The sequence below is a fragment of the Myxocyprinus asiaticus genome, chromosome 28, assembly GCF_019703515.2.
Source record: "Myxocyprinus asiaticus isolate MX2 ecotype Aquarium Trade chromosome 28, UBuf_Myxa_2, whole genome shotgun sequence".
Classification (NCBI taxonomy): domain Eukaryota; kingdom Metazoa; phylum Chordata; class Actinopteri; order Cypriniformes; family Catostomidae; genus Myxocyprinus; species Myxocyprinus asiaticus.
Genome location: NC_059371.1, coordinates 35,566,089 through 35,591,002, shown reverse-complemented (window position 1 = coordinate 35,591,002; position 24,914 = coordinate 35,566,089). Strand labels below are relative to the sequence as shown.

The 24,914-nt window shown below is 36.7% G+C and overlaps 2 protein-coding genes across 2 annotated transcripts in view; both read right to left on the bottom strand.

Annotated features, from left to right (window-relative positions):
• The window catches only part of LOC127418744 (probable phospholipid-transporting ATPase IIA), a 71,633-nt gene extending 56,282 nt beyond the window's left edge, over positions 1-15,351 (bottom strand). Inside the window, exons 1-6 of the mRNA XM_051659513.1 lie at positions 15,217-15,351; positions 12,712-12,856; positions 9,050-9,163; positions 8,840-8,948; positions 6,457-6,515; positions 1,961-2,012 (exon numbers count right to left, since the gene is read on the bottom strand). Of these exons, the coding sequence (XP_051515473.1) occupies positions 1,961-2,012; positions 6,457-6,515; positions 8,840-8,948; positions 9,050-9,163; positions 12,712-12,856; positions 15,217-15,284 (547 nt within the window). The 5' untranslated portion in view covers positions 15,285-15,351. The remainder of the gene's footprint in view (positions 1-1,960; positions 2,013-6,456; positions 6,516-8,839; positions 8,949-9,049; positions 9,164-12,711; positions 12,857-15,216) is intronic.
• Positions 15,352-16,387: 1,036 nt separating this feature from the next.
• LOC127418741 (sal-like protein 4) lies at positions 16,388-24,337 on the bottom strand. The gene is made up of 4 exons (XM_051659509.1): positions 24,224-24,337; positions 19,156-21,696; positions 18,736-19,040; positions 16,388-18,583 (listed from the first exon to the last, which is right to left on the bottom strand). Exons 1-4 carry the CDS (start codon positions 24,288-24,290, stop codon positions 18,161-18,163), a joined length of 3,336 nt encoding a protein of 1,111 aa, XP_051515469.1. The 5' UTR covers positions 24,291-24,337; the 3' UTR covers positions 16,388-18,160.
• Positions 24,338-24,914: the final 577 nt, after the last annotated feature.

Below are 24,914 nucleotides of genomic sequence, written 5' to 3'. Positions count from 1 at the left end.
TGAGCAAGTTTGCAGGCAAAAACACTGCGTGCTGCATCCATGGAAGCCAGCAAACGAACTGGCTCAGAGATAACAGATTCCACACGACCTAAAAAACCTCGACATCCGTCTAAAAACTACCATGACCAGAGGTGTAGTAAAACAAGGATAAATATTGGAGATGCCTTTGGAAGATGGAGACAGCTTAAAACCCAGAAATGCTTTAAAACCGATGCTGAGTTGGCTAATTTGCGTGTCAACATTCTGGCAACCCGTATGAGCTTCGAGTCTGGGGCGGGGCAGGCAACTCTCCAATATTTAGAATTTGGACTGCAGTACCCATTTCAAACGCTTGTTGTCAATCTTACATATAGTACCTTTAAATATTGATCTGTTTCTCACCGACACATATTCACATCTTTTATGCTCCCTTTATGTGAATTTTGGAATTTCAAAATGTTGGCACCCATTCACTTGCATTGTATGGACCTACAGAGAATAAATATTCTTCTAAATATCTTAATTTGTGTTCTGCAGAAGAAAGAAAGTCATACACATCTGGGATGACATGAGTGTGAGTAAATCATGAGAGAATTTTAATTTTTGGGTGAACTATCCATTTAATTCCTTTTTTTTTTACTACAAATGCTCCTCCCTGTCCAGTAGGTGGCGATATGCACAAATAATTTGAATCACCAAAAACAAAAGAAGAATAACTCTTAGGAGAGAAGAGTTCTTAGGAGGGCTGGTGAAAGTAGACATTTATAGCAAAAAGGACTTAAATATCGATCTGTTACATAGATGTAACCACTGTAGTCATATGGATTAATTTATGCTACCTTTATATGCTTTTTGGAGCTTCAACGTTCTGGCCACCATTCACTTGCATTGAATGGACCCAAAGAGCTGAGATATTCTAAAAAAAAAAATTTCATTTGTGTTCAGCAGAAGAAAGTCATACACATCTGCGATGCCATGAGGGTGAGTAAATGTTAAGAGCAGTTGCACTTTTGGGGTGAGCTATTCCTTTAACCCTTAATCAATCGAAAAATTACATATTTTGCATAAAGATTTAGGACCATTAAGATTTTTTTGCATTACTTTCAGGTAGCTTAAGCACATTTTACCGCCCAATTCTCAACACTGAAACACATCCTGACATTTAACATTTTAATTAAGGTTTTTTTTTCAATGATTATTCTCATTACTCTAACATAGTCATTTATTTTACTGTAATTTATGCTGTTGTACAATTTATTAAAATCGTCAAAAATGAAAGGCAGTACCAAATGTACAAATATTTAATTTAAATTAAAAAAAAAAATCATGGAAACAAGAATATCATAACTTTTTCTGAGTGTAAAATATATGAAACTGTCATGAAAATAATGTCACAATGTAAATAAATCTTGATGGCCCTAAAATAGGCTTCATTTTCTATATGCAAAACATCATTTCTTATTTGTTTCTTCTGATTTTGGAATAAAAAGGACCAGAACATTTTCTAGACAGGTTTTGTGAGAATCACATTAATATTTGGTTAAAAGGTCTGTTGTAAATGCAGTGTGGACAGCACACAACTACTGTACATCCTAATAGTTACTTCATTTGCTTATTCAGATGAAGCATTGTCTTTCTGCTCCTGACAGTCTTTTGAATTTGTTTGCCCTGCCAATTCTTTCGATTTTCCGAGACACTTTGCATGGCTTGATTTTCCTTTTGGTTACGTTGAAATTTGAAAGACAAAATGAATGACATTCAAGATAAGATTGGATAATTCCCAAAACACAAGATCTAAAGAACTGTAAAAAATCACGAGGCATGCCATCTTTCTGGGTAATTACAAAACCAAGTATAGCTCATTAAATGCCCAAAGTTTAGACTAATCCATCTATCGACATTAGAAGTTGCCCTCACAGCCATATAATTTCCCCTGTGCTTTTGTTTGGGAAATTTGGATGAATGACCGACAGATGTTTACCATTTCTTTCAGAGGTTCTTAGGAAGATCATGTCAGCAGGAACACGTTGGTTCTATGAAGAGTTTAGAGGGAGAGATAGGGATTGGGGTGAGACAGAAGAAAAACAAGTAAGAGATAAAACATAAAGACACAAACTGAAGTATGCCGTCACTAGCAATTGCTTCTGTTTAGTTGAACAATTTCTGCATGGCTTTAATCTACGCAATTACCAGTATTACCAGTACCGGTTTAAAGACCACGGCCCGCAGCAAATCACTGGGTGGTGCCCCTGTGGCAGCTCTGACCGCGATTTCCACTTGGCCTGACCCCCGCTTCACTCCCAGCTCTTTTTGTAGTTATTAGAAGATGAATTTGCCACGCTATTGAGCTCGGCAGATGTTTCAAAACATCGGAACTGACTTCGGTATCTCAAACATGGGCTACGCTTTTAATCAGTTTTTACTATATGTAACACAAAACACACATGTAACCTCAAAATATTAAAGCCAATTGGATTTTTCACAGATTAAGGTTAGAAGTTCAAATGTATTGCACAGAAGTACTGCTGTAGTATGCTTGTAGAAATCAGTTTCATTGAGATTTACGGTTGCTGACATAACTGAATGAATGATTTGAGAATTAGGGTGAATTTCATAAAATCACATTCAACCCCAAAAATCCAAGAAATAAATATAAAATTATATTATATTGTATTAACCCTTTACTAATCCTTTGTTACAGGTGCATTCTTGAGGCCTTTGGGGTCAAATTTGACCACAAACAATAACCGTGCAATTTTGTACAGTAATCATGGTATTTGTATGTATTTTTTATGGAATAACAAATGTAATAACACTAACTTCACTCATTTAAAAACTCTAAAGTTGTGCAGTTTTGGGTTTTTTTGTTTTTGTTTCCTTATTTACTGCTAAATTACTAAACTACACCATTAATTTTCATCTAAAATAAGAACATTATATGTTACATTCACTTTAGTGAAAATCTATATTTCTCAATTTAATTCAGGAAGAAAATAAAAAAAGTTGTCAAGCATCAGGGGCAGATTGCTTCCATCTGCTGAAAAAAATAACAAATAAAAAATAACTTTTAAATTAAAATGACCTGAAATTATACAATTATAACCAGTAGATCTGCAGAGGTCCACTCATTTGCCTGGCTGCAGCAAACCAAAAACAATAATAATAATATATTTTATCACAAGTTCTGCATTTTTGGTTTGAGGTGTTTTGAAGTGTCAGTTTTTGCAATGATACCACATTATGATTACAAACTATGGTGTTACAAAGAGCAGCCTTAGAGAAAAATTTTTGTTATCCATCATTTATTTCAAACATCCCAATTCAATAAATCAATAGAATAAATTAATAAAAAATGTCAATAAAACCAACAGCAATAAACAGAAATGAACAGGAACAGTGATAATTAATTTTGTATACAAACATAAGACTTAGAATCAATATTTTGCTCCCACCCCTATGCCTAAACTTTCTAACAGTGGAAAAAAATAAACTGTCTAAATCTCAGCCTTTGATCTGTGTGTGTGTGTGTGTGTGTGTGTGTGTGTGTCTGCGTGTTGGTGTGCGTGCATGTGTGTGTTCTGCATTGTGGCTTATTTATTGATTTTATTTGACAAATAATAATAAAAAATGCTCGTTTTATCCTCTCGCCCATTCATTTTCTTATGTGGGGTCAAATTTGACCCCGAACATCACGGGGTGTGAGTTTTTTGGTCACATCACCACACAACCTCAATCCAGCTCAATTCTTTATGCGTGTATAGACAGGGTTGCTGCAGAGTTTTTAAAATCAAATTTAAGACTTTTTAAGACCTTTTTCAAGACCTGAACAAATAAAATTAATATCTTATCCCCATACCAAAACAAACCAACACAATATCAAAATAAATCATGTATCACAGACTCTTACTTAAACAGGCAGGGGTACACATTCAACATGGCCTTAACATTACTTATAAGTAAAACAGGGTAGGATATTTTAAGTTTAAAATATTCACATATATGTTTTCCACATACATATCACATTAAAATTGGCTTATGTACCATTATATAAATAGATACAAATTAAAGGTTGATCGATACTGGATTGTGCTGATTCGATAAAAGCCAGTTAATCAGCCAATAGTTTTTTTTAAATTGGTAGCCTATATTAAATGTTCTTAGTCTTTCTTTCCTGTGATGGGGAGGGCCAGAGTCCAAATTTAATTAAATTCCAGATGCACTTTGATGCATTGCTTGGAAATTTTAACTTTAAAGGCACTTTAACTTTGAAATGCACTGGGGACTCTTATTTTGAAATGCTTGCGCTTCACTGTTCCAGCTGCTCATTCAAACAAATAAGGGATATAAAATGTGAACTCCTACAATAATCTACTACAATATAAACAATTAAAAGTAAACATTGTCATATTTCATCAACACTACATCATCATCATCAACAGATGATGTTTAGTGATCGCTTGTCATACATTTCCGATATGGTTTAATGATTGTGAACTGCTCTGCAACAGCTGAAAACACTCACAAGCCCCATGTGCTTGGAGAAAATACAACAGTGCCCTGTTTTCACTTTGAAGGACGCATTCATTTATTTATTAAATCGTATTCTTTTGAAGTCTGATAATCACATTAGGTCATATCACGATTCCTGTCTTTCTGCCCCCAAATTTAAGACCTCTTTAAATAAAAATTAAGACTTTTGTTGTATCATTCAAGATATTTAAGACTTTTTATGACCTTATATTTTGGAAAACTGAATTTAAGACTTTAAGGATCCGCGGGAACCCTGATAGATAGCAAATGTAGGTAAAGTCACCAAATCGCATGCCATTGAGATAAAGGTAACCATGTTTTTTAGGAAGCAAAGCTCAAAACGGGTCATTTTTGACCCCAAAACTACATAAGGGTTAAAGAAAAAATAAAAGAAACCCTATTTTCTGGTTATTTTCTCTCCCCAATCTCATTAACATAACACAGAAAATTATACATTAATAAAAACATATTAATTGTATTAATATTAATATATAACAAATATATTTAATTAATATATTTAATATATACCTGATTTATTAATAAAATCATATATTATTTAAACTGTAAAAATATGTATATGGTATGTCATGATGGTACTTGTGAAAAGCCTTTAATTTATGCTGGTATAATAAAAAAAAAAAAAAACCTGCATGATTTATTTTTATTGCTATACAGTAAAAAAAAAAAAAAAATATTTCAGTAACAATGTGAATTACCATAAAATAATTGGAATGACAAAAAAACAAAAGTATTACCTACAGATGCTATAAGGGAATTTTGGGGGAAATTTTTACATTTTTATGAAAATTATCTCAAATTGCAAAAAAAATAAAAAATAAATAAATCTTTATTGTAATAAAAACAGGTTTGATTTTCTTTATGAAAAATTAAATTTTTTTTTTTTTTGGTAGTGTGTCCTGGATATGTTTTTGTGAGATTCAGACATTAGGATCAAGATGTATATACATATATTATGCTTTTATATATACATATATAGTTTTACTGTGTTTTTTTTTTTTTGTTGTTTTTTTTTTACAAAACCAGGTTGAGCCCAACACGTGTAAGTCGTCTTTCTGTGTAAAAGCAACATATTTAAGGAAATTGGCCTGGTGGGAAATTGGAGACTGCGGACACGTCTCAAATTTCATTTTCTCAGACTTTGTAGGGGTGCAATTCCATTACAACAGGCTTCAGTCTGCATGGCAAAAAGGTGAATGTGCAACAAAAGGCAACACTAAATAACAGTGGAATTAGTAAGGATTACTAATAACCAACCACTGGCCTGGTCGCATGCTTTAGTAATTCAAAATGATTGACAGCAGTTTTTAGCTTTAAATAGTCATAAATCCTATAGATGTACTAGTTACTTCTATTTAAACTTAAATGCATGTATAATAAAAATGATATATATTCAAATATTTTACTTATACATTCATATATTACTGATATATGCAAATGTGTGTATTTTAATATACTAATAATAATAATAATAATAATAATAATACTACAAATATTAATAATATATAATAAAATAGTTATAATAACAGTATTATGAAATAATAATACTATGAAAATAATATAATTATTAACTATAATATATGAATATAAATTGTTTTCTTTTATTACAATAATTTTATTACATTCATTCAATATATTTTCTTTTATAAAATATAAAAGTCTATGTTTGTTTTCTAGATCAATAACAAAACAGATCACTGATTTATGTTACGGGCCAAAAATAATGTTGCACTAAACTTTTCTTTTAAACATGAACATTCCACTATTTTAATTTTACATATAAAGCTTGTTGCTCTTGCTGCCCTACTCAGGGGTCAAATTGCCTTAATCTCAAGGGAAGGTAAACAGCTAAAGCATTGAGAAGTATGAGATGCCATTTGTCAAAAGATTTCAATTCCTCCCAGTGACTGAGCTGATTAGCAAACCAACCTTTTCAACAATGATAAGATCTCCAACCTGGATGCCACTGCTTTTCACCTTCACAGTTCCTGGAGAGACAGATAAAGAGAAAATCAGGCTGATGCATTAAAAAAAAAAAAAAGTGAAAATTGAGCTTGTTTCATACAATGGTGATTCCAAACATTTTAAAACAACTCCAAACCATTAATTTTTAAATATAAAACATTCTGTCTGAAAAAAAGCAGCCCTTAAACTGTTAAAGGCTCTCTATTTTGACCTTTTGATAAGTATTCCCCTGACTTTTCCAGTTCTTTTAAACATATAGGTTTACATTCATGACTTTACAATTCCTTATTATTTCCAGGTTTTGTGATTTGGTTCCAATACTTTGTGATTACCGGTACCGAAATAACATTTTTTTTTTTTTTCAAAAAATCATTATTTATGCATTTTTTTATCCATGGGAACACTGTCGATTCATATTGTGCATCAGAAAAGTTTTAAAATCCCCCCCAAAATTTACAACACACCTACAATGCAAAAGAAACATTTAGCTCAACTATTGTTCTTTGGAGGTTGCACCAATGGTCTTTTCTGCATGTTTCAAGGCAAACCTCCACTAAAGATTCAAATACTTAAGCCTTTTTTAAGTCCCCATTCAGATTTTGCAAAAGCATTGAGTGCATATGAGATTTCCATTTGTTTTTAGACAATACCCTCCTATGCAGCTTTACAAGAGCACTGGGAGAATGATCTCTCATTCTATTGAGAATACACAGCTAAAATTGTTTGGAAAAAGTCAGGGACCTTTAACCCCTGCAGAGACCTTTACCAATGCATATGTAAGACATTAGCACATATGTATATGTGCATTCTTTCTGGGATAAAAGGACACTTTTATCAGACTTGAGTACAAAACTATATAATTGCAGATCACAAAATAATCCTTAAAAGTCACTTTTGTTGGTTCTGATTAACTATTTGATTCAATATTATCTTTGACTCTAATATTATTTTTCATACAATGAAAGTGAAAGATGACCAAGACTAACATTCTGCCTAACATCTCCTTTTGTGTTCCATGGAGAAAAGAAAGTCATACAAGTTTGGAACAACAAGAGGGTAATAAAATTATGACAGTTAATTTTTGAGTGAACTATCCCTTTAACAAATTAAGCCTGCCCCTAATAAATAATAATTCTTTGTCACATGCAAAGGTTATTCATTTGGGATCGCCCCCTTACATATTAAACTTGTAGAAACCAGGAAATACTAGTGTTCCATTCCAGAAGGTGTGACCTGCAACCATAAATCCCACAGCCACCTTTAACTGTCTAAGTCTACAAAATAAGGAGTTGAGGTGCAGTTTAAATATGATGAACTTTGAAGTTTTTCATCCCTGTTGGTCTAGGCAGGGCAATCAGCAGCCCTCCCAGGTAGCCAACAAATGCCACAGCTCCACTACATGAGCCTTATATGGAGGCTGTTACAGCAGAGCACACATACGCCGAGTTTATGAGAGAAGAGAGCCTGCCAGATCAAAGGAAGGCATGTGATGGAAACGACAGGAGGTTCTATGGCCAGCAGACATATCACCTGTGTAGCTCAAGACTGGTTGCCCACTGAAGCTAAGCAGGGTTGAGCCTGGTCAGTACCTGGATGGGAGACCTCCTGTGAAAACTAAGGTTGCTGCTGGAAGAGGTATTAGGGAGGCCAGCAGGGGGTGCTCACCCTGCAGTCTGTGTGGGTCCTAATGCCCCAGTATACTGATGGGGACACTATGTAAAAAGGCACTGTCCTTTGGATGAGGCATTAAACTGAGATCCTGACTCTCTGTGGTCATTAAAAATCCTAGAGCACCTCTTGTAAAGAGTATGGGTGTAATCCTGGTGACCTGGCTAAATTTACACCATTGCCCCCTTCTCAATCATGGCCTCTTAATAATCCCCAGCCACTAATTGGCTCTATAACTCTACTCTCTCCTCACCACCATTAGCTGGTGAGTGTACTGCTGCACACTGGTGGTGGTTGAAGAGAGTTCCCTGTTCACTATGTAAAGTGCTTTGAGTTGTAGTGTCAGAATAGTGCTATATACAGTGCATCTGGAAAGTATTCACAGTGCTTCACTTTTTCCACATTTTGTTAAGTTACAGCCTTATTCCAAAATGGATTAAATTCATTATTTTCCTCAAAATTCTACAAACAATACCCCATAATGACAACGTAAGAGAAGTTTGTTTTAATATTCTCAATATTCTGCAATTTCTCTATTGTGAATTGATTTCTCACTGCAAGACAAACAATCCTATCAAAAATCCAAAAATACTGAACTCTCTGAACTTTTCTAAAAAAAACTTTCTGAACGTTTGGATTGCATACAAAATGCTTTGTCAGGGCAAAAACAATAGCTTACCTCTTGTGGAAAGTTTGCTGTAGATCTGTGAATTGACCTCTTTGTCTCGAAGATAACATCGCATTTCTTCGACAGCTTCCCTCACGATCGTAATAATTAACACAAACCCCTTGCAATAAAATAAAAACAAAAAATAAATTAGAATTTGACTCTAAACATTACAATTCTGTGTAAACCTATATATTATAACAAAAATGTGTTCTAACTTACCAGAGGAACCCAGTATGTGTACAAGGCCCCTAACCTAAGTTCATTCACAAACTGAGAGCAGGCCAACAGCAGAAAATACAGGTTGAAGAAGTATTTGAACTGGTTAAACAACACCTACAAACAAACACATTATGGTGAGCTAAGTAAAAGCATTTGTGAGCTCCACTTCAAAAAGCAAAACAAAACAATGCACAATGGTACAGTGATGGTATCAGAGGGTAACATCATGGTACTTTGATATATACCATGGTATTCACATAGTACTCCAAGCTACTTGGCATATGGTATATTTCTGAAGAACCATGGTACCATTTCAACAAAAAGATGGCAATAGTAGTTCACCACGAGTTTTGTTAGTAGAGAAAAGATCTTTTGCAAATATAATGTTGTATCAGAAATGGTCCTCCAAATACTTCATAGAATACCCTGAAATTACCATAGTACATGTCCAAAAACAACATGCCGTTACTATGGTGCCTTGTAAAACAAAAACATGGTAATACTTGACCAAGGTATTTTTTGTTAGTTGATTTTTTTATTTTCAGATATAACATTGTCAGAAATGGTACTCCAGAGTACTTTAAAGTATATCAGAAATACCATGGTAGCATCCTAAAAAAACATATTGATATATGATATTGATTTTCAGGAGACTGTCAGTGTTGGGTAAGTTACTCAAAAAAAAAAGTAATTCAATACAAATGACTAATTATCACTACTCTAAAACTGTAATCAGATAACTGACGTTACTGATTATTCCATCGAAAAAGTAATTACATTACTACTTACATTTAAGTTACTTTCTAAAACACCTTCACACAAAAACTTTCGACAAATTAAAAGAATGTCTATATTTTCTTCTTGTAGGGGGTGCAAACTCTTCAGCTGTGACAAAATGTCAACAGCTGTACATATTACAGGGGTCATGATATGCCTTTATTTTATCATTTTAATATGTTCCTTGTAGGGCTGTCAATTGGGCAGAGAAACTAAATTTGAATTTTTACCTTAAATATTTTCAAAATTCTAATTAAATTTGAATTTAAAAGTAAGCTGACTTTTAAATTGATGTTGTATCCTTATAAACCATAAACCATACAGCACTGTGTTATATTATTGCAAAGAACATTCCTGGCTGTTAAAAAAAAAAAAAAAGCATTCCATTTCCAACTAATCTGCATAAAATAAATAAATCAAATGTTTCAGTTGGTCCATATTCTCAAATGTTAAGTCAAACATAAAACGAGGGGGGAAAACATTTCAATAGACAGTTCACATGGTGTTACACTTGCACAGGTGCCACAGTATACTACCCCAGACTCAAGCTTCATAATAACAGCAATATACCACATTGTTTTTTTATTCATTACAGTTGCATGTAGGGTAGAAATATTCACAGATAGCAGTGGTATTCGGCTGAACTCGGTGGTGAAGCGGCTCAGACTATGAGCCCAGGTCAGGGGCTGTTCAAACCTACGGATCACAACAGACTGGAAGCGAACGTGAGGATCTCGAGACACATATTTCCAAGTTGAACTCCTTTCCTGAGAAAGTCTTTAAAAACTCATTGGTTTTAAACCAATCACTGGAGTGGTGGTGGTGTAGTGGACTAAAGCACTGAACTGGCAAGCAGAAGGTTGTTGGTTCAATCCCCACAGCCACCACCATTGTGTCCTTGAGCAAGGCACTTAACTCCAGGTTGCTCCAGGGGGATTGTCGCTGTAATCAGGGCACTGTAAGTTGCTTTGTATAAAAGTGTCAGCCAAATGCATAAATGTAAATAGTTAATCTGAGAAATGCTGATAAGTGAGCAAGATGCAAAGACCTCCACCTACTCTAAGGGGCTGTTCACAACGAATACTATTGCAACCATCCATTTGTTTGTCTATGTAAACACTCGCTAGACGAACGTCTTTGTTTTTGCTTTGTTTTTGCTTTGTTTTTGTTTATTCAGCATCTCGTACAGGAGCGCTGCTTTTTTTTTAGACGCTGTGTCTAGTTAAAAAGAACTTTAAAAAGCATCTTGAGACACCTGCTTTCTGTTAAACTGTATTTGTTGCGCTGTGTCTAGCCTTTTTTAGCACATGAATGCAACTGATCTGAAGTCATCGTCAGTGCTTGGCACACATCCAAAATTCAAATGCAGTTTTAGCATTCGAATATGCCTTTTTTTTATTATTCAACGAATATTCGAATTTTAAATTTGACAGCACTAGTTCCTTGAGGTTCACTTATGATATTAGTACATTTTTTGCACAAAAAAAAAATTTTTTTGTAAAACATGATCATTTTCCACCCTCATTCTGACCCCCTGTCAGAAATGCTGTTTTGGTGCTGCTTCTCCTTTAAGACTTGACAGTAAAAGCCCACTGTTATGATTGACTCTCTGCTCTTGTCTGACCTGCTCTCTGCTCTTGTCTGACCTGCTCTCTCCTCTTGCCATCTTAATGCTACTGGGCGGGGCTAAGGAAGTGAAAATGTAAAGTAGGCATTGATGTGATGCTGTGGAGATGGTCAGATGCAAATGTCTACCACAGTGTGACATCACAATGTAGAGGAAGTAGAGAACGAGTGGTTTTAGCAGTTTGGTTTCAACAAATGCTCTTTTCACAGCGAGGAGAAAGTTTAAAGTTCTGAAACTTACAGTATGTTTTTATAGTACAATGATCTCTTATATGTCAAAATAAATCAAGGAAAATTTGATTCCTCATGTCATCACCTCTTTAAAGTAATCCATGTTTTAAATGTACATTACATATATAATAGAATAAAAAAAAAAAAATGAGTAACCCAATGTGACGAGGAGGAGGGCGGGGCCGGGCCGTGAGTCTGCATGGCCGGCACCCAATCAGGCTAATCAACCGAGGAGAGGGATAAGGGCGAGCCGGCCTGAGGCAAAGGAGGGAGAAGTGTGACGAGGAGGAGGGCGGGGCCAGGCCATGAGTCTGCACAGCCGGCCCCCAATCGGGCTAATCAACCGAGAAGAGGAATAAGGCCGAGCCGGCTGCGGCAGTTCGGGAGAGAGAGAGTTACATGCAGCTGCCGTGTGTGTGTGTTTGTGTTTTATGTCTTTTTGTTTAAGTTTTCATTAAAATTTTACTTTGATGCATCAGCCGGTTCACGCCTCCTCCTTGCCCACATTACCCTGTTACACTCAAGTAATTGACTTAATTGAAAGTCAGAAACTGTATATTGATTACAATTTTTTTTTTTAAAGTAATGCACTACACTACTTTTTGTATTAGAAAGTATTTCATTTACTTTGTAATTAGATTACACCCAACACTGGTTATTTACAGTTTACTATTTATTAAATTAGCTGCACCAGGGAAGTGCAAAATGATCGAACCGAGGCCAGTTTTACATATGTAAATATGTAGCTTTAGCTACACATCGATCTGAGTTCTGGGTACTCAATTATAAAACATTCAGAACTGAACTCTGATGATCATTTGTCCTTCAGGTCATTCAAAATAACCAGAGGCCATTACAATTTGCATTGCAAATAATATTTTTTTTCCATACAGCAATCTGGCCAAGGTTGTTGTTTTTAAACTGGTGCTCGACATGACATTAGGTCTCAATTTTTTACATGATCTGAAGACCAACAAAGCAATTCAAGAACATACTGAGCAACAGTGCATCAATTCTTAGTTACTTACCCCAGGAAGGAAGGTGAAAAAATTGTATTTCTGGTTGTTTATGACATTTCTTGGGTACCTCTGTTCCCTTTTTTCCGGATGGCCCAACCACACCGTCCGGGGACGGAAATCTCCCCCTCCACAACATCTGGACCATGGGCAACACCTAAATATACAACAAAATCGATGTTCACAAAGCACTACAATAAAAAGGAATGTTCCGGGTTCAATACAAGTTAAACTCAATAAAAAGCATTTTATAGCATAATGTTGATTTACCACAGAAAAATTTTCGACTCGTCCCTTGTTTATTTATAAATCATGGTTACAAAAAAAAAAACACTTACAGTGGAAGTGAATGGGGCTAGTCCATACACACACACTGTTTTAAAATTACAGCCACAAGACTTAGTGTGATAAAATCTCTGTTCTACATGATGTTAGTATGATAAAATCGCATATGGGGTTTACGGGCATTAAAATCATGTTAACGCATAAATGTATACATCTTGTGGCTATACTTTTGAAACAATGTGTATTTTAACGTTTTTGGACTGGCCACATTCACTTCCATTGTAAGTGCCTTACTGAAACTGCAATTTTTGCTTCTTTTATTTTTAATAAGTGAGGGACAAGTTGAAAATATATTTTATGCCACAAATGCTGTATTAACTGCTTGTATTAAACCTGGAATATTCCTTTTATAGGAATAATAATAATTAAAAAAAAAAAAAACAATTCTTAACCTTAATAAGAAAATTCTCATGTAGATACCGGAATTTCACTTCAACCACAGAAATATTTTCAAGAAGCAACATAACTATGTCACTAAATATTAGCTTTCACCATCTACCTCCTACCAACACCTTAATCAAACAAGCACTTATCAAGAGCTATATATTAGGCTCTGTACGTCCTTACATCTGTAGATATTCATATTTGAATGATAGCAGCTTATAGAAAATATAACAGCATGTACTAAACTGGAATTAACTGAGTTTAGACTTCAATGTGAATCATATGGGTACTAAATGACCATTATATTAATATACAATAGTATTAACATGAAAAACCAAGGTACTTAACATAATACCATGGTACCATGTCCATAAAACCATGGTACTTTTGTGTTAGTGTGATTAACATGATGGACACATATCCAACTAAAGGGGGTAGTTCACCCAAAAAGGAAAATTCTCTCATCATTTACTCACCCTCATGCCATCCCAGATGTGTATGACTTTCTTTCTTCTGCTGAACACAAACGAAGACTTTTAGTAGAAAATTTCAGCTTTGTAGGTCCATACAATGCAAGTGAATGGTGGCCAGAAGTTTTAAGCTCCAAAATGCACATAAAGTCAGCATAAAAGTAATCCATAAAACACCAGTGTTTAAATCTATATCTTCCTAAGAGAAATGATAGGTGTACGTAAAACACAAATCAATATTTAAGTCCTTTATACTATAAATCTCCACTTTTACTTACTCTTCCACATCCTAATTTTGTTTTTTGCCTATTCGCATTCTTCATGCATTTCGCCAACTGCTGGTCAAAGGTGGAGATTTATAATAAAAATCACTTATATTGAGCTGTTTCTCACCCACACCACATCATATCCTTCTTAAGACATGGACTGAACCACTGGAGATTTATGGATTACGTTTATGTTGCCTTTTGGAGCTTCAAAGTTCTGGCCTCCGTTCACTTACATTGTACGGACCAACAGAGCTGAGATATTCTTCTAAAAATATTTGTTTGTGTTCTGCAGAAGAAAGAAAGTCATACATATCCGGGATGGCATGTGGATGAGTACATGATGAGAGAATTTTCATTTTTGGGTGAACTGTTCCTTTAATATTGTCCAAATGAAACTGCAGGAGAAATCCAAAACACCATGGTATTGACATAGTACTTTTTGGTTAGTGCAAGCTACCACGGTTTCATTGTAGTAACAAAGGCATTTAGATGGAATCTACGGTTACCACGGTGATTTTGTTTTTTAAGGGCGATATAATTGTGATATAATATGGCAATGGAACGTGCGAACTAGGCTGGTCTTGGCTGGTTTAAGCAGGTCTCCCACCCTGACTAGTATAAAAACTGCCCAAAACCCCCTCTAAAGCTGTTTTGTCAGCAGGGTACCGGCCTTAAATGCATTATAGCCAAAAAGAGAGCAACAGAAGCAAATACATAAGGAAGAAACACTCTTGATTTCCTCATTTGCCTTCATTTCCGTGCACAAATCACCTGCGTTACAGCGTCCCGGAACAAGGATGTGCAATATTCTCTTCTGTATATTACAATGAAAAGAGTTCGCACTGGCTTGTGCGATACCTTCATTGCAAATATGCATGTATATATACAAATAGAGAGCCTTTCGGAGTCATGTCACGTTATAATATCGTTCTAAACAACAATAATTTGCAGGTAATGACTGCTGAGCTGTTGGCCACTGTGCTATCTCCCGTATATCATCCATAACCGACGCGCATTTGCGTTAATTTAACGTCGTTTCGTGCTCTTACCCGTCTCTTTGTTTGTTGTCGTGTCGTTTTTTGTGTCGTACGGGCTGTAACTGTATGTTATCCGTCATTGTTGTCCGCAGTGGATCAGCTGGGCGGAGGTTGATGAAGGGTTGTTATGGGCTCTAAACACTGAACATGATGGGACATCACCAGCGCTGCATGCTGGGCAATGTATTTTATTTATTTACAGCCATTCATAGTGCATTTTTTCCAACAATGTCCAACACTTAAACGTATTCCGAACAATTTATAATTCGGAAACCATACGTTAAGTGTCCACCAGATGACCATTGTGAATGAATATGGTAATCATTCAATACCATGGTTATACCATGATTTTTTTATTGAAATGGTATTCATTTAAGTATCTTTGAGGGGGTTTTATGTACATAGCCTGCCATTGGTACAGGAATATGGTAATAATTTACAACCAGAGTGTATACATATCAAAGTACCATGGTTTTACCATGTTTTTGGGAATGTACCATGGTATTTTTTGAAGTAACTTGGAGTTCAATGTTAATACTGTTTCATATGAAAACGGTTATCATTCAATATCATGATATTTTATGTTTTTGGGTATGTGCCATGGCAATACCATTCTTTAAAGTGCCTTGGAGTGACATGTAAAGATGGTGCAAAAATATGGTAATCATTCACTACCTTGGGGTCCCATGTTAATACCATGGGACATGTATATGTAATCATTCATTCATGGTATTTATCAAAGTATCATTGTATTACCATGTAACATGGTATTCTTGGAGTACCATACATTACAATGAATATATCATATGGTTTTCATTTAGTACCATGATACCTCCATAGTACTTTTTGTAAGGGCTACTAGATGACCCCTTCGAAAAGTAAAAAAAAAAAAAAAAAAAAAGGTCATCTTGAAAAGGCATGATTACTCAGTTTATCCATCAATTTTATTGTCAGTGTTGTGCTTACCAAGGATTCATCTCATTTTAAATTATCTATTGTTTTCAGATTTGAAAACCACAGAGTAAAATTCATTTTCAGCAGAGAACAAGTGTTTCTTAGATGTTCAGGATCTATCATCTACCAGCAATACATCCTACAGAAGTACAAGTGATGAAATATCACGAACCCTTCCCCCCCCCCCCAGTAACAATGACTAAATACTAACTTATACGTACCACAAAAGTCTTGGAAAAGTCATCCTTGGCTTTATTTTCAAAATATCAGAATGGGTGGAAATATGAAGGGAAAATGTTTTTCCATTTACAAAAAAAAAAAAAAAAGTCTACGCTGTAAACAAGCTTAAAACAGACAACATTTGAACATACAGACATGACCCCATTTAATAAAGATCTGACACCATCTTTTTTTTTTTTTTTTTTTTACATCTACAAAAAAGGCACAACTTGGTAAATGCATATTATAAAGAAATGTACAGGAGGAGTTTGCCTATTCTGAACAATTGTTGTGCAAAGTGTCTGGCGATACATTCATTATATTACAGAAATCAGCAGGTTACGGGGCAGGATGCAACCAGAACTCCAAACACAATGCAAAAAGTACAGAAATCTAAATGAGGTAGAAATTTGACCAGCTTGAAGTTGCGGTTCAGGTACACTGCATACAAAAAAAAAAAAAATTTATAAATCCCTTTAACTCAAGGACGCATGACTATGATCTTTAAACAAACGTTCCCTCAAAAAAAGCAATGCATGTGGGTTGTTAACCATGACATTCTAAGAAGAAGTATTTGATGCCTTTGCGACACATTGACACAAAATATCCATGCCTACTTAACTAAAGTATAAAATGCATGGTAAATGGAAAAATTTATAGAACTCATGGGTCCCAAATGATGAGTCCAAGAAACAAATAATCAAAGAAAAATGTGTTAACAGACAGCCCGATCAGAACTTAGCAGAACGAAGAAAATAAAGTGCAAGAAATGATCAGGCGTTTCAGTTTTATGCTGGCCTTTTAAACTCCTACAAAAGGTGTCAAATGAAGTCCACTCAAGTGAACTGGCATTTGATAAATACCACTGAAAACAATGGAAAAGAATCCCATATGAAATCAAAATGGACATTGAAAGTTAATTCAAAACATTTCAATTTAATGGAAATTATTCTGTATAGCTACATGAAAAAAATAAAAGCACATTTTGGTCTAAATAAAAGATGACATCCAAAAGGCCTTCAATTACAATCCTGTGTTGCCATTGTTGGGTGGGTTGGGGTCAAGAAAAAAAAAAAAATAATAATTCCAAGACAGGCACTTCGCAACATTTTTGGTATTAAGCGCAGATAGAGACTATATCCAGAGTCAAAAATACATAATAACTTAGTGAAATCCAGTTTCAAAAACATCTATACTGTAACTACTCAGTTTGTCCAGCAATGAAACGGTAATCTTCAGTAGACTGTATGGAACGGACATATCCAGGCACATAGTCCACCAACACTTGTTGTACGGCTTCTATGTTATAGATGCTGTTTGTTGACTAATTACAACGCGTCGAACGCAACCAACACACAACAGAAACACGAGTAAATCACACAGTTACGTGCTATAACAAGATGTTTTTTAACATTTAAAATATCGAAATCTGTCGTTGGTGGCATAAAGCTATTTCAAGTAAGATTTACATTCAACTTTAGGAACATAACTGACAAAATACCCGCATATATATTAAGAGATAGAAAAAAAAAAAACTACAGTAGAATCATAATCAACTAAAAGGATCACTACTATGCAAGGGTCCAAAAAGGAAGGCATGGCCCATTTTTTAGAGTATGGACTAATTTAAAAAGGCTGTGTGAATGTTACACGCAAGAATTGATTGTACCAAGTAAGGACTGCCTTAATAAATAGCCCAATTCATGACATTTCAGCAGGCTCGTCATAAGCCAAATCGCCACAAAATATACAGTCAATTGGGGAAATTCTTCTGCAGTCTTTTCTAATTCACTTTACCCTCCTCCATAAAATGTGGAAACTTTGCTACACTTTCAGAGCCATTTTTTTCCAATTCAGCAACTGTGCCAGCGATGCCAGACTGGGAGGACTCAATCTTCGTAATTCCCCCAGTAGAGCCCACCAAAGGGCCTCCAGCAAGACTTCCTGGGAGAGGAATGCCACCATTTTGGATGACCGAAATCTCATTAGTCTTCATGGTCAAGCCATTTGTGAAGGCAGCAGCGTACTGGTTCCATACCGATGGGTCAAAATTAATTGGTGGAGGAATCAAGTCCTTTGGGGGATGCAACATTTCTGGAATCATCTTGGACTCCGGGCCCATGGCCATCAAAGCCATTGGGTTATCCAATGATAAACGCTGACCTCGTCTTGCCGAATTATTCCACATATGAGTACCAACGTGTACCTGCAAAATAAAAACCAAGAGTCAGTGAGACATATTGCCACAGGCACTAGATTCTCAATTAACTTGCTCACAAATTTTTTATGTCTACCATTTTGAGGTAATTTACAGAAATCTAAATTTTCTAAAAGTGCCAACATAAAAGACATTGTTACCTTTAGATTGCCCTTTGTAGTGAAAGCCCTGCCGCAAATTGTGCAAGCAAACGGCTTTTCTCCTGTGTGAGTGCGTTCATGGATCTGCAGGGCACTGGCAGATGAAAAGTTCTTCCCACAGACATTGCAGAGATGTTGCTTGGCAGACCGACGTGGAGCACTAGAAGTACCAGGAGGAGTGGTGGCCCCTTGAGGCATTTGGGAGCTGTACAGGCTGTGGGCACCCATGGGACTTTCCGGAGGGATCTGCATCTCCAGTTTGACCAGACTAGGAGGCATCCTCATGAATGGCAAGTGACTAGAACCTTGAAGAGAGAAAATTGCATCTTAAAGCACAATTCATAGACTGCGTGAACAAAACGAAAAATGTCATGATCTCTGTAAATAATTGGAAATAATCACTGAAAGGACAAAACATACCATATTCTCCATTGGAGAAGGATAAGCCTGGCTCCTCTTTAATTGGTTTTGGAGTAAAACTGGATGTCAAGTCCAGTGCTCCATTGTTTTCACCAAAATCTTGCGCTCCGCCATCAGAGTCTGGTCTAGCTTTAAGTCCATTCTCTGGGTTTATGGATTCTGGAGATTTGGACTGCCCATTATTCAGAGAACCAGCAACAGGGGACAAAGAGTGAAAAGACACAGTATCAGACACTGCTGGACTGCAGCCATTCTTGTGATCCACTTCTCCAGAACCTGAATGCGAATCTTTCAGCCCACTGTCACTCTCAGAAGCAGTGCTGCTTTGTCGTTGTAGGTTCAGAGCAGATGTGAGGCTCTTCATATGGTTCTCCAGGGCAGCAATACCTGTAAACATAGACAGTGGACCTTGGAAAGACTGATCCTCTTTTGTGGCCGGCTGTGGCTCTGTAGAGTTGTTCATATTCTCCTGATTGTCCAAATCAAAGTCTTGTTCCTCCATACTTTCCTCATGCCCATTGGAATCCATGTTTTTCTCATCAGTCAAGCTAGCATCCAATGCTCCAGGACTTTCAAAATAATCCTCATGCCCATTGGAATCCATGTTTTTCTCATCAGTCAAGCTAGCATCCAAAGCTTCAGGACTTTCAAAATGATTCTCAGGCAGAGGGGTGTTGGGAATCTGGCCTCCCATGTGCATACGGATATGCTGCTGTAGGACTACTGCATTTGTGAACTTCTTGTGACAAATTGGGCAAGAGTGTTGCATCTTCAGTGGAGTGTTGGCCCTGTGAACACCATAATGTGCTTTGAGGTTGCCCTTAGTGGAGAAAGCCCTACCACAAATTTTGCATTTGTACGGTCGCTCACCGGTGTGTGTGCGGTAATGCATTTTTAGGGAACTTTGGCAGCTCAGTACTCTATGGCAGATCATGCACTCATTGGGGTCATTTGTTCTCTTCTCCAAGCAATCCACCATTTGCTGTAGTTTTGCGGTACCAGAGCCATTTTCCCCAGGTAGGTCGTTACCATTAATGTGGTGCAGTCCAGCTAGCACATCCAAGGAATCCTTGGTTTGATCCAGTCCTGTCATCTCCTGACCGAACATCCCAGAAGAAATGGATGCACCATCACTGCCAGATGAGGAGGGCCTCTGAGAATAGAGGTCCCCACCCATTGGAATATCAAATGAGGGTTTGAATCCTGGGAGCACTGATGGGAGACCAAGCACAGATTTATTGTCAGCAAATCCATTTTCCTCAATGGGTACAGACATGCCATAAGGGATGCTGCTGTTTGTAGAAACATTGTCCAGGTGTTCTGGTACAGGATGTGGATTCATCTTAATGTGCGGGTATTTGTCCTTGTGTCTCTGGAAATGCACTTTGAGGTTTCCTTTGGTCGTAAAACGATTTCCACATATGTTACATTTGAAGGGTCTTTCACCAGTGTGCGAGCGCAAGTGGATTTGAAGAGCACTGTCATTTCCAAACATTTTCCCACAGAATTTGCATTTATGCTTGAGAAGGTTTTCACCAGATCCATTCTTGGGCTCAATCGGCATCCCGGGAATCTTACTCTTTGCCTTAGAGGGATCCATGCCTATCGCAAGGGCATTGAAGGGACTCTGTAATCCCATGACCCCTGGAGATTGGGGAAGCAGCATTGGAAGGCGGTTAGCTAGATCAGGGAGCCCTTTCATGTCTGCCTTTAAGGGCATGGAGCCCAAACCTCCAGCAAGGGATGTGGGGATGGTACTTGATTGAGGTAGCTTGGCTTGTTTCAGGGCCTCCAAGGACAAGCTCTGTGAGCCCATTCGTTTGCCAATCAAGGCAGCTGCGGCCGAGAGCTGCTGTGAGAGATGTGCACCCAGTGCTTTCAGAGGATCGACAGCTGCACCCACTGCAGAGTGGAGACTCTGAGGTGCCATCGTGGCCACTTGAAGGCGTATCTGCTCAGTTAGCTGGATCTGCTGCAGTTGTTGCTGTTGGAGGCTCACCAACTGTTCCAAGATCAAGGGGATGACAAGAAATGTGTCTTGGTGTGGCTGTAGGGATGGGGACTTCAGATTGGATGAATTGGATGAATGTTGAGTTACAGCGACTTTGGTTGCAGCCATGGACTCTAGAGTAACATTAGAGTCATGCAATTTGGAAGATGGCATGTAGCTCATGTCTGGACTAGCAGACATCTCTTGTTCTTGATTTGGGAGCTCATCCTGGTCCAGAGCGAGCTCGCCTTCTATCACTTCACTGGACTCAACGCTATGTTTTGATTGGGAATTACTAGTAGACTGACCATTACTATGGTCGGACAGATAATTGCCCGGAGACTTCTGGGAGAATTCAGGGGGGACCTCACTCCCATCGCCATCCTTCATGATCACTACCTGCTGACTCTTAGTGCAAGTTTTCTCATGTTCGAGAAATTCGGTCTCATCAAAGAGCTCTGCACAACATTTGACACAAACCCTCGTCTCTCCTGATCGTCGCCTCTTGGCCTCCTTGCCATCCTCCTCGGTTTGACCGTTGTGCAATATCCCTACAGCAAGACACAAAAAATAAAATAAAATAAAAAAAGACAATGATTATACTACATATGTGGAGTTTTGTACAGAAATTTTATAGTCACTCTCTACTGCAAGACACTATAAATTATGCTGTTTTGAAATGTCTATGTGGCTTTGTAATGCCAATGAAAGTTACTGAGAAACTGTGTTCTGGCATTTACTTTGATTTATAATCAGAAATCTTGCACATTTAAAAAAAAATTCAGTTACTTGTAACATTTGTTTACTTTCACTCGCATACAACCAAGGTTTCAAACATGAGTAAAAGAAAACCATATAAAACTGTAAGTTGCTATAACAATACACACACACACACACACACAAAAATGCAGTTCTGAAAACCACCAGATGGCAGCATTTCCAATATGATTATACAACAGAATCAAAGTATAAACTAGTATTTGTAACTAGAAAGGATAAAAAATGCCTAATACTTAATTCCATTAAACACCTGAAACATTCATATACAAAAAGACAGATAATACTTATGTCTCATGTAACATAACACATTTAGCCTAGACAAGTGTTAATTTAGATAAAAGGATAGTTCACTCAAAAAACAAATTCCACCATCTAGCCTACACACCCTTTTGTTGTTCAAAAGTTTCTTCCACGGCACACCAAAGGAGATGTTAGGCAGAATGTTAGTCACCATTCATTTTCATTGCATATGTTTTCCATACAAATGAAACCGAACAGTGACCTCGGCTAACATTCTGCCAAACATCTTTTGTTTTCCACAGGAAAAAAAAAAAAAAATCATACAGGTTTGTATGATGTGAGGGCGAGTTGAGGCAGAATTCAGTTTTTGGTGTTCCTTTAAAGTCCATTGTTGTTACGCAGTCTAAAAGGATTTTTTTTATGACCACAAAAAGTGCTGACAATAGTGTAAAGAAGTCAGTCATTTTAATTGCAAGACACGCAAGACAAATCAGATAGGACTGCTGGGCCATTGAGGAGGCTCATTTAACAGGTCCATTGTTAAATGCAAATTTCGTCATCTCTTATGAATGGGAGAGACCATTAATTGCTCACTAGACAACTTGAATAGTAAAGAAGTTACAAAGATCACTGGATTGTTCTTAGAACCAGCATATAAGAGCTTTAAAGACAAAGCAAAATTGTAAAAAAAAAAAAAAAAAAAAAAAAAAAAACTTATCATATACAGTAGAAATTACGGCAAGCTTTTTTTAAAGGCAACAGAAACAATAAAAGCTAACGGGGTTTGAATGAAACAGCGTGGCAGAAATAATAAACAAACCATGAGTTTAGGGTTAGGTGATCGGAAGGTACATTGTAACGTCTGCGCATTCATCAGCCGACCACAAGGAGGCGTCTGATCAATGTATATGGGATTCAATGTATCTTTTCTAATACCTTCACAGTGCTCTTCTGATTGTACTACCTACATGCAATAGAATTAGGGGCCATTACACATGCAATATCCAATCAACAAACGATTGGTTTTGCATGTTTGTCTGATACGATAATGTGGATTTTGGTTTCAAAGTCTGAGCCCATCCTAATCAAACAGATATTTGCTCTTTACTTTAAACACATTTCAGCATGTCATGGATAAAGATCATGTAGTTAGTTTACATTTGGGAATCGACCCCCACTCTTCTCACAACTTCAATTCCATCCCCCACGTCTCCATATGCGACCAAAAGAAACTGTGTGGGGGATTTATTGCTTTGTGGTCAAGCTTGTTCCTGACTCACATTTCATGCAGACCTGTTGAGCGCTTTTGTTTAATAGTGGTCAGTGATACCAGCCCGCCGCATCAAATATTAATACGCGAGCATAGTCTGCAATATTGCATACGTGTGCATTTATCAGTGCCACAACTGATCTAGAAGCCACGATCACATTTATCGATATTTACTAGATGCATATACGTACATCACTTTAGGTTTCCATCAAGAGTTCACAAAAATAAAAATGAATAATTATTATTATTATTATTAAAAAGATCGATTATAGCCAGCTAGATTAGAATATACAGATAGATGCATAAACGCAAGATAAAATAAATATTAACGAAAAATGTAGCCTACGCCAAAAAATGCTGACGCGAAGACTGGAAAAAAATGCCAAAACGTCAATCGATAGGCCATTAACGATTTCGATTGTAACCTGCATTAACATCAAACTACCTTTAAAAAAAACTAACTAAATAAACTACCACAAATCAACCAAATTATCGCGTTTCTCTCATCTTGAACTGAACTAAACCTCGTCAAAGTTTCAGCGATACATTCACTGTTTGATGTACATTCGCGCATGTTTGACCGAATTAATAACAATGCGCGTATGCAAGAACTTTTGCGATTGTTTTACTAATTTCAAACAAGCATGGTCAATTTTAAGGGTCGCGGTGTTCATCTAAATTCGATTACATAATTCAGATATGCAGGGAAACCGGCGAACAACAGTATGAACAAAATAAAAACAAGAGATATAAAGTTGCAGTTTGTTTGTTTGCTGATCCACACTTACCACTTTGTGACGAAGTGGGCTCGTCTGAATTGAAATGCTGTGGTTTGGATTGCTTGCGCCGCGACATGGTAACCTGCAACCATCAGGAGCAAATAGTAAGGCTATTTAGTCCCTCTGCTTTCGAAATTCACCAAGTTGGGGGAAATTAGCCCCTCGAGTAGAAATGCGCATGTCAAAGTAATTATTATTATCAATAATGCATGGCGATTTATCATGGTCTTCTGACGGCTGATTGGCTCCGGTCCAAAGTACTCAAGCATTATTCAAATGAGCTTCATTGATGACAAATGCAGAGTCGAGAGAAAAAGGGGAGGGAGCAGTGAAAGAGAGAGAGACAGAGAGAGAGAGAGAGAGAGATGCTTAAATGAGCGAGGGAGGCAAGTGAGCAGGCGGGGAGAAAGACATGTAATTCTTTTAGGACGTTTTTTTACAGTTTTATTATCACAGTTTGTGTACATCTTCAATATGTAGACTATCTTTGGGTGTCTGGTATTATGATTGTTCATAAGTGGGTGTGTGGGTGTGTGTGTGTATATATTTAGTGGTTCTAAAAAAGTCTTTAGAAATGTATGAATATTTACATTATAACAAATGATCAAACCAGGTGGCATTTGTTAAAAATGCATATATATGGATGTACTATGCATAGTATACATCCATCAGCCACAATATTAAAATCACCTGCCTAATA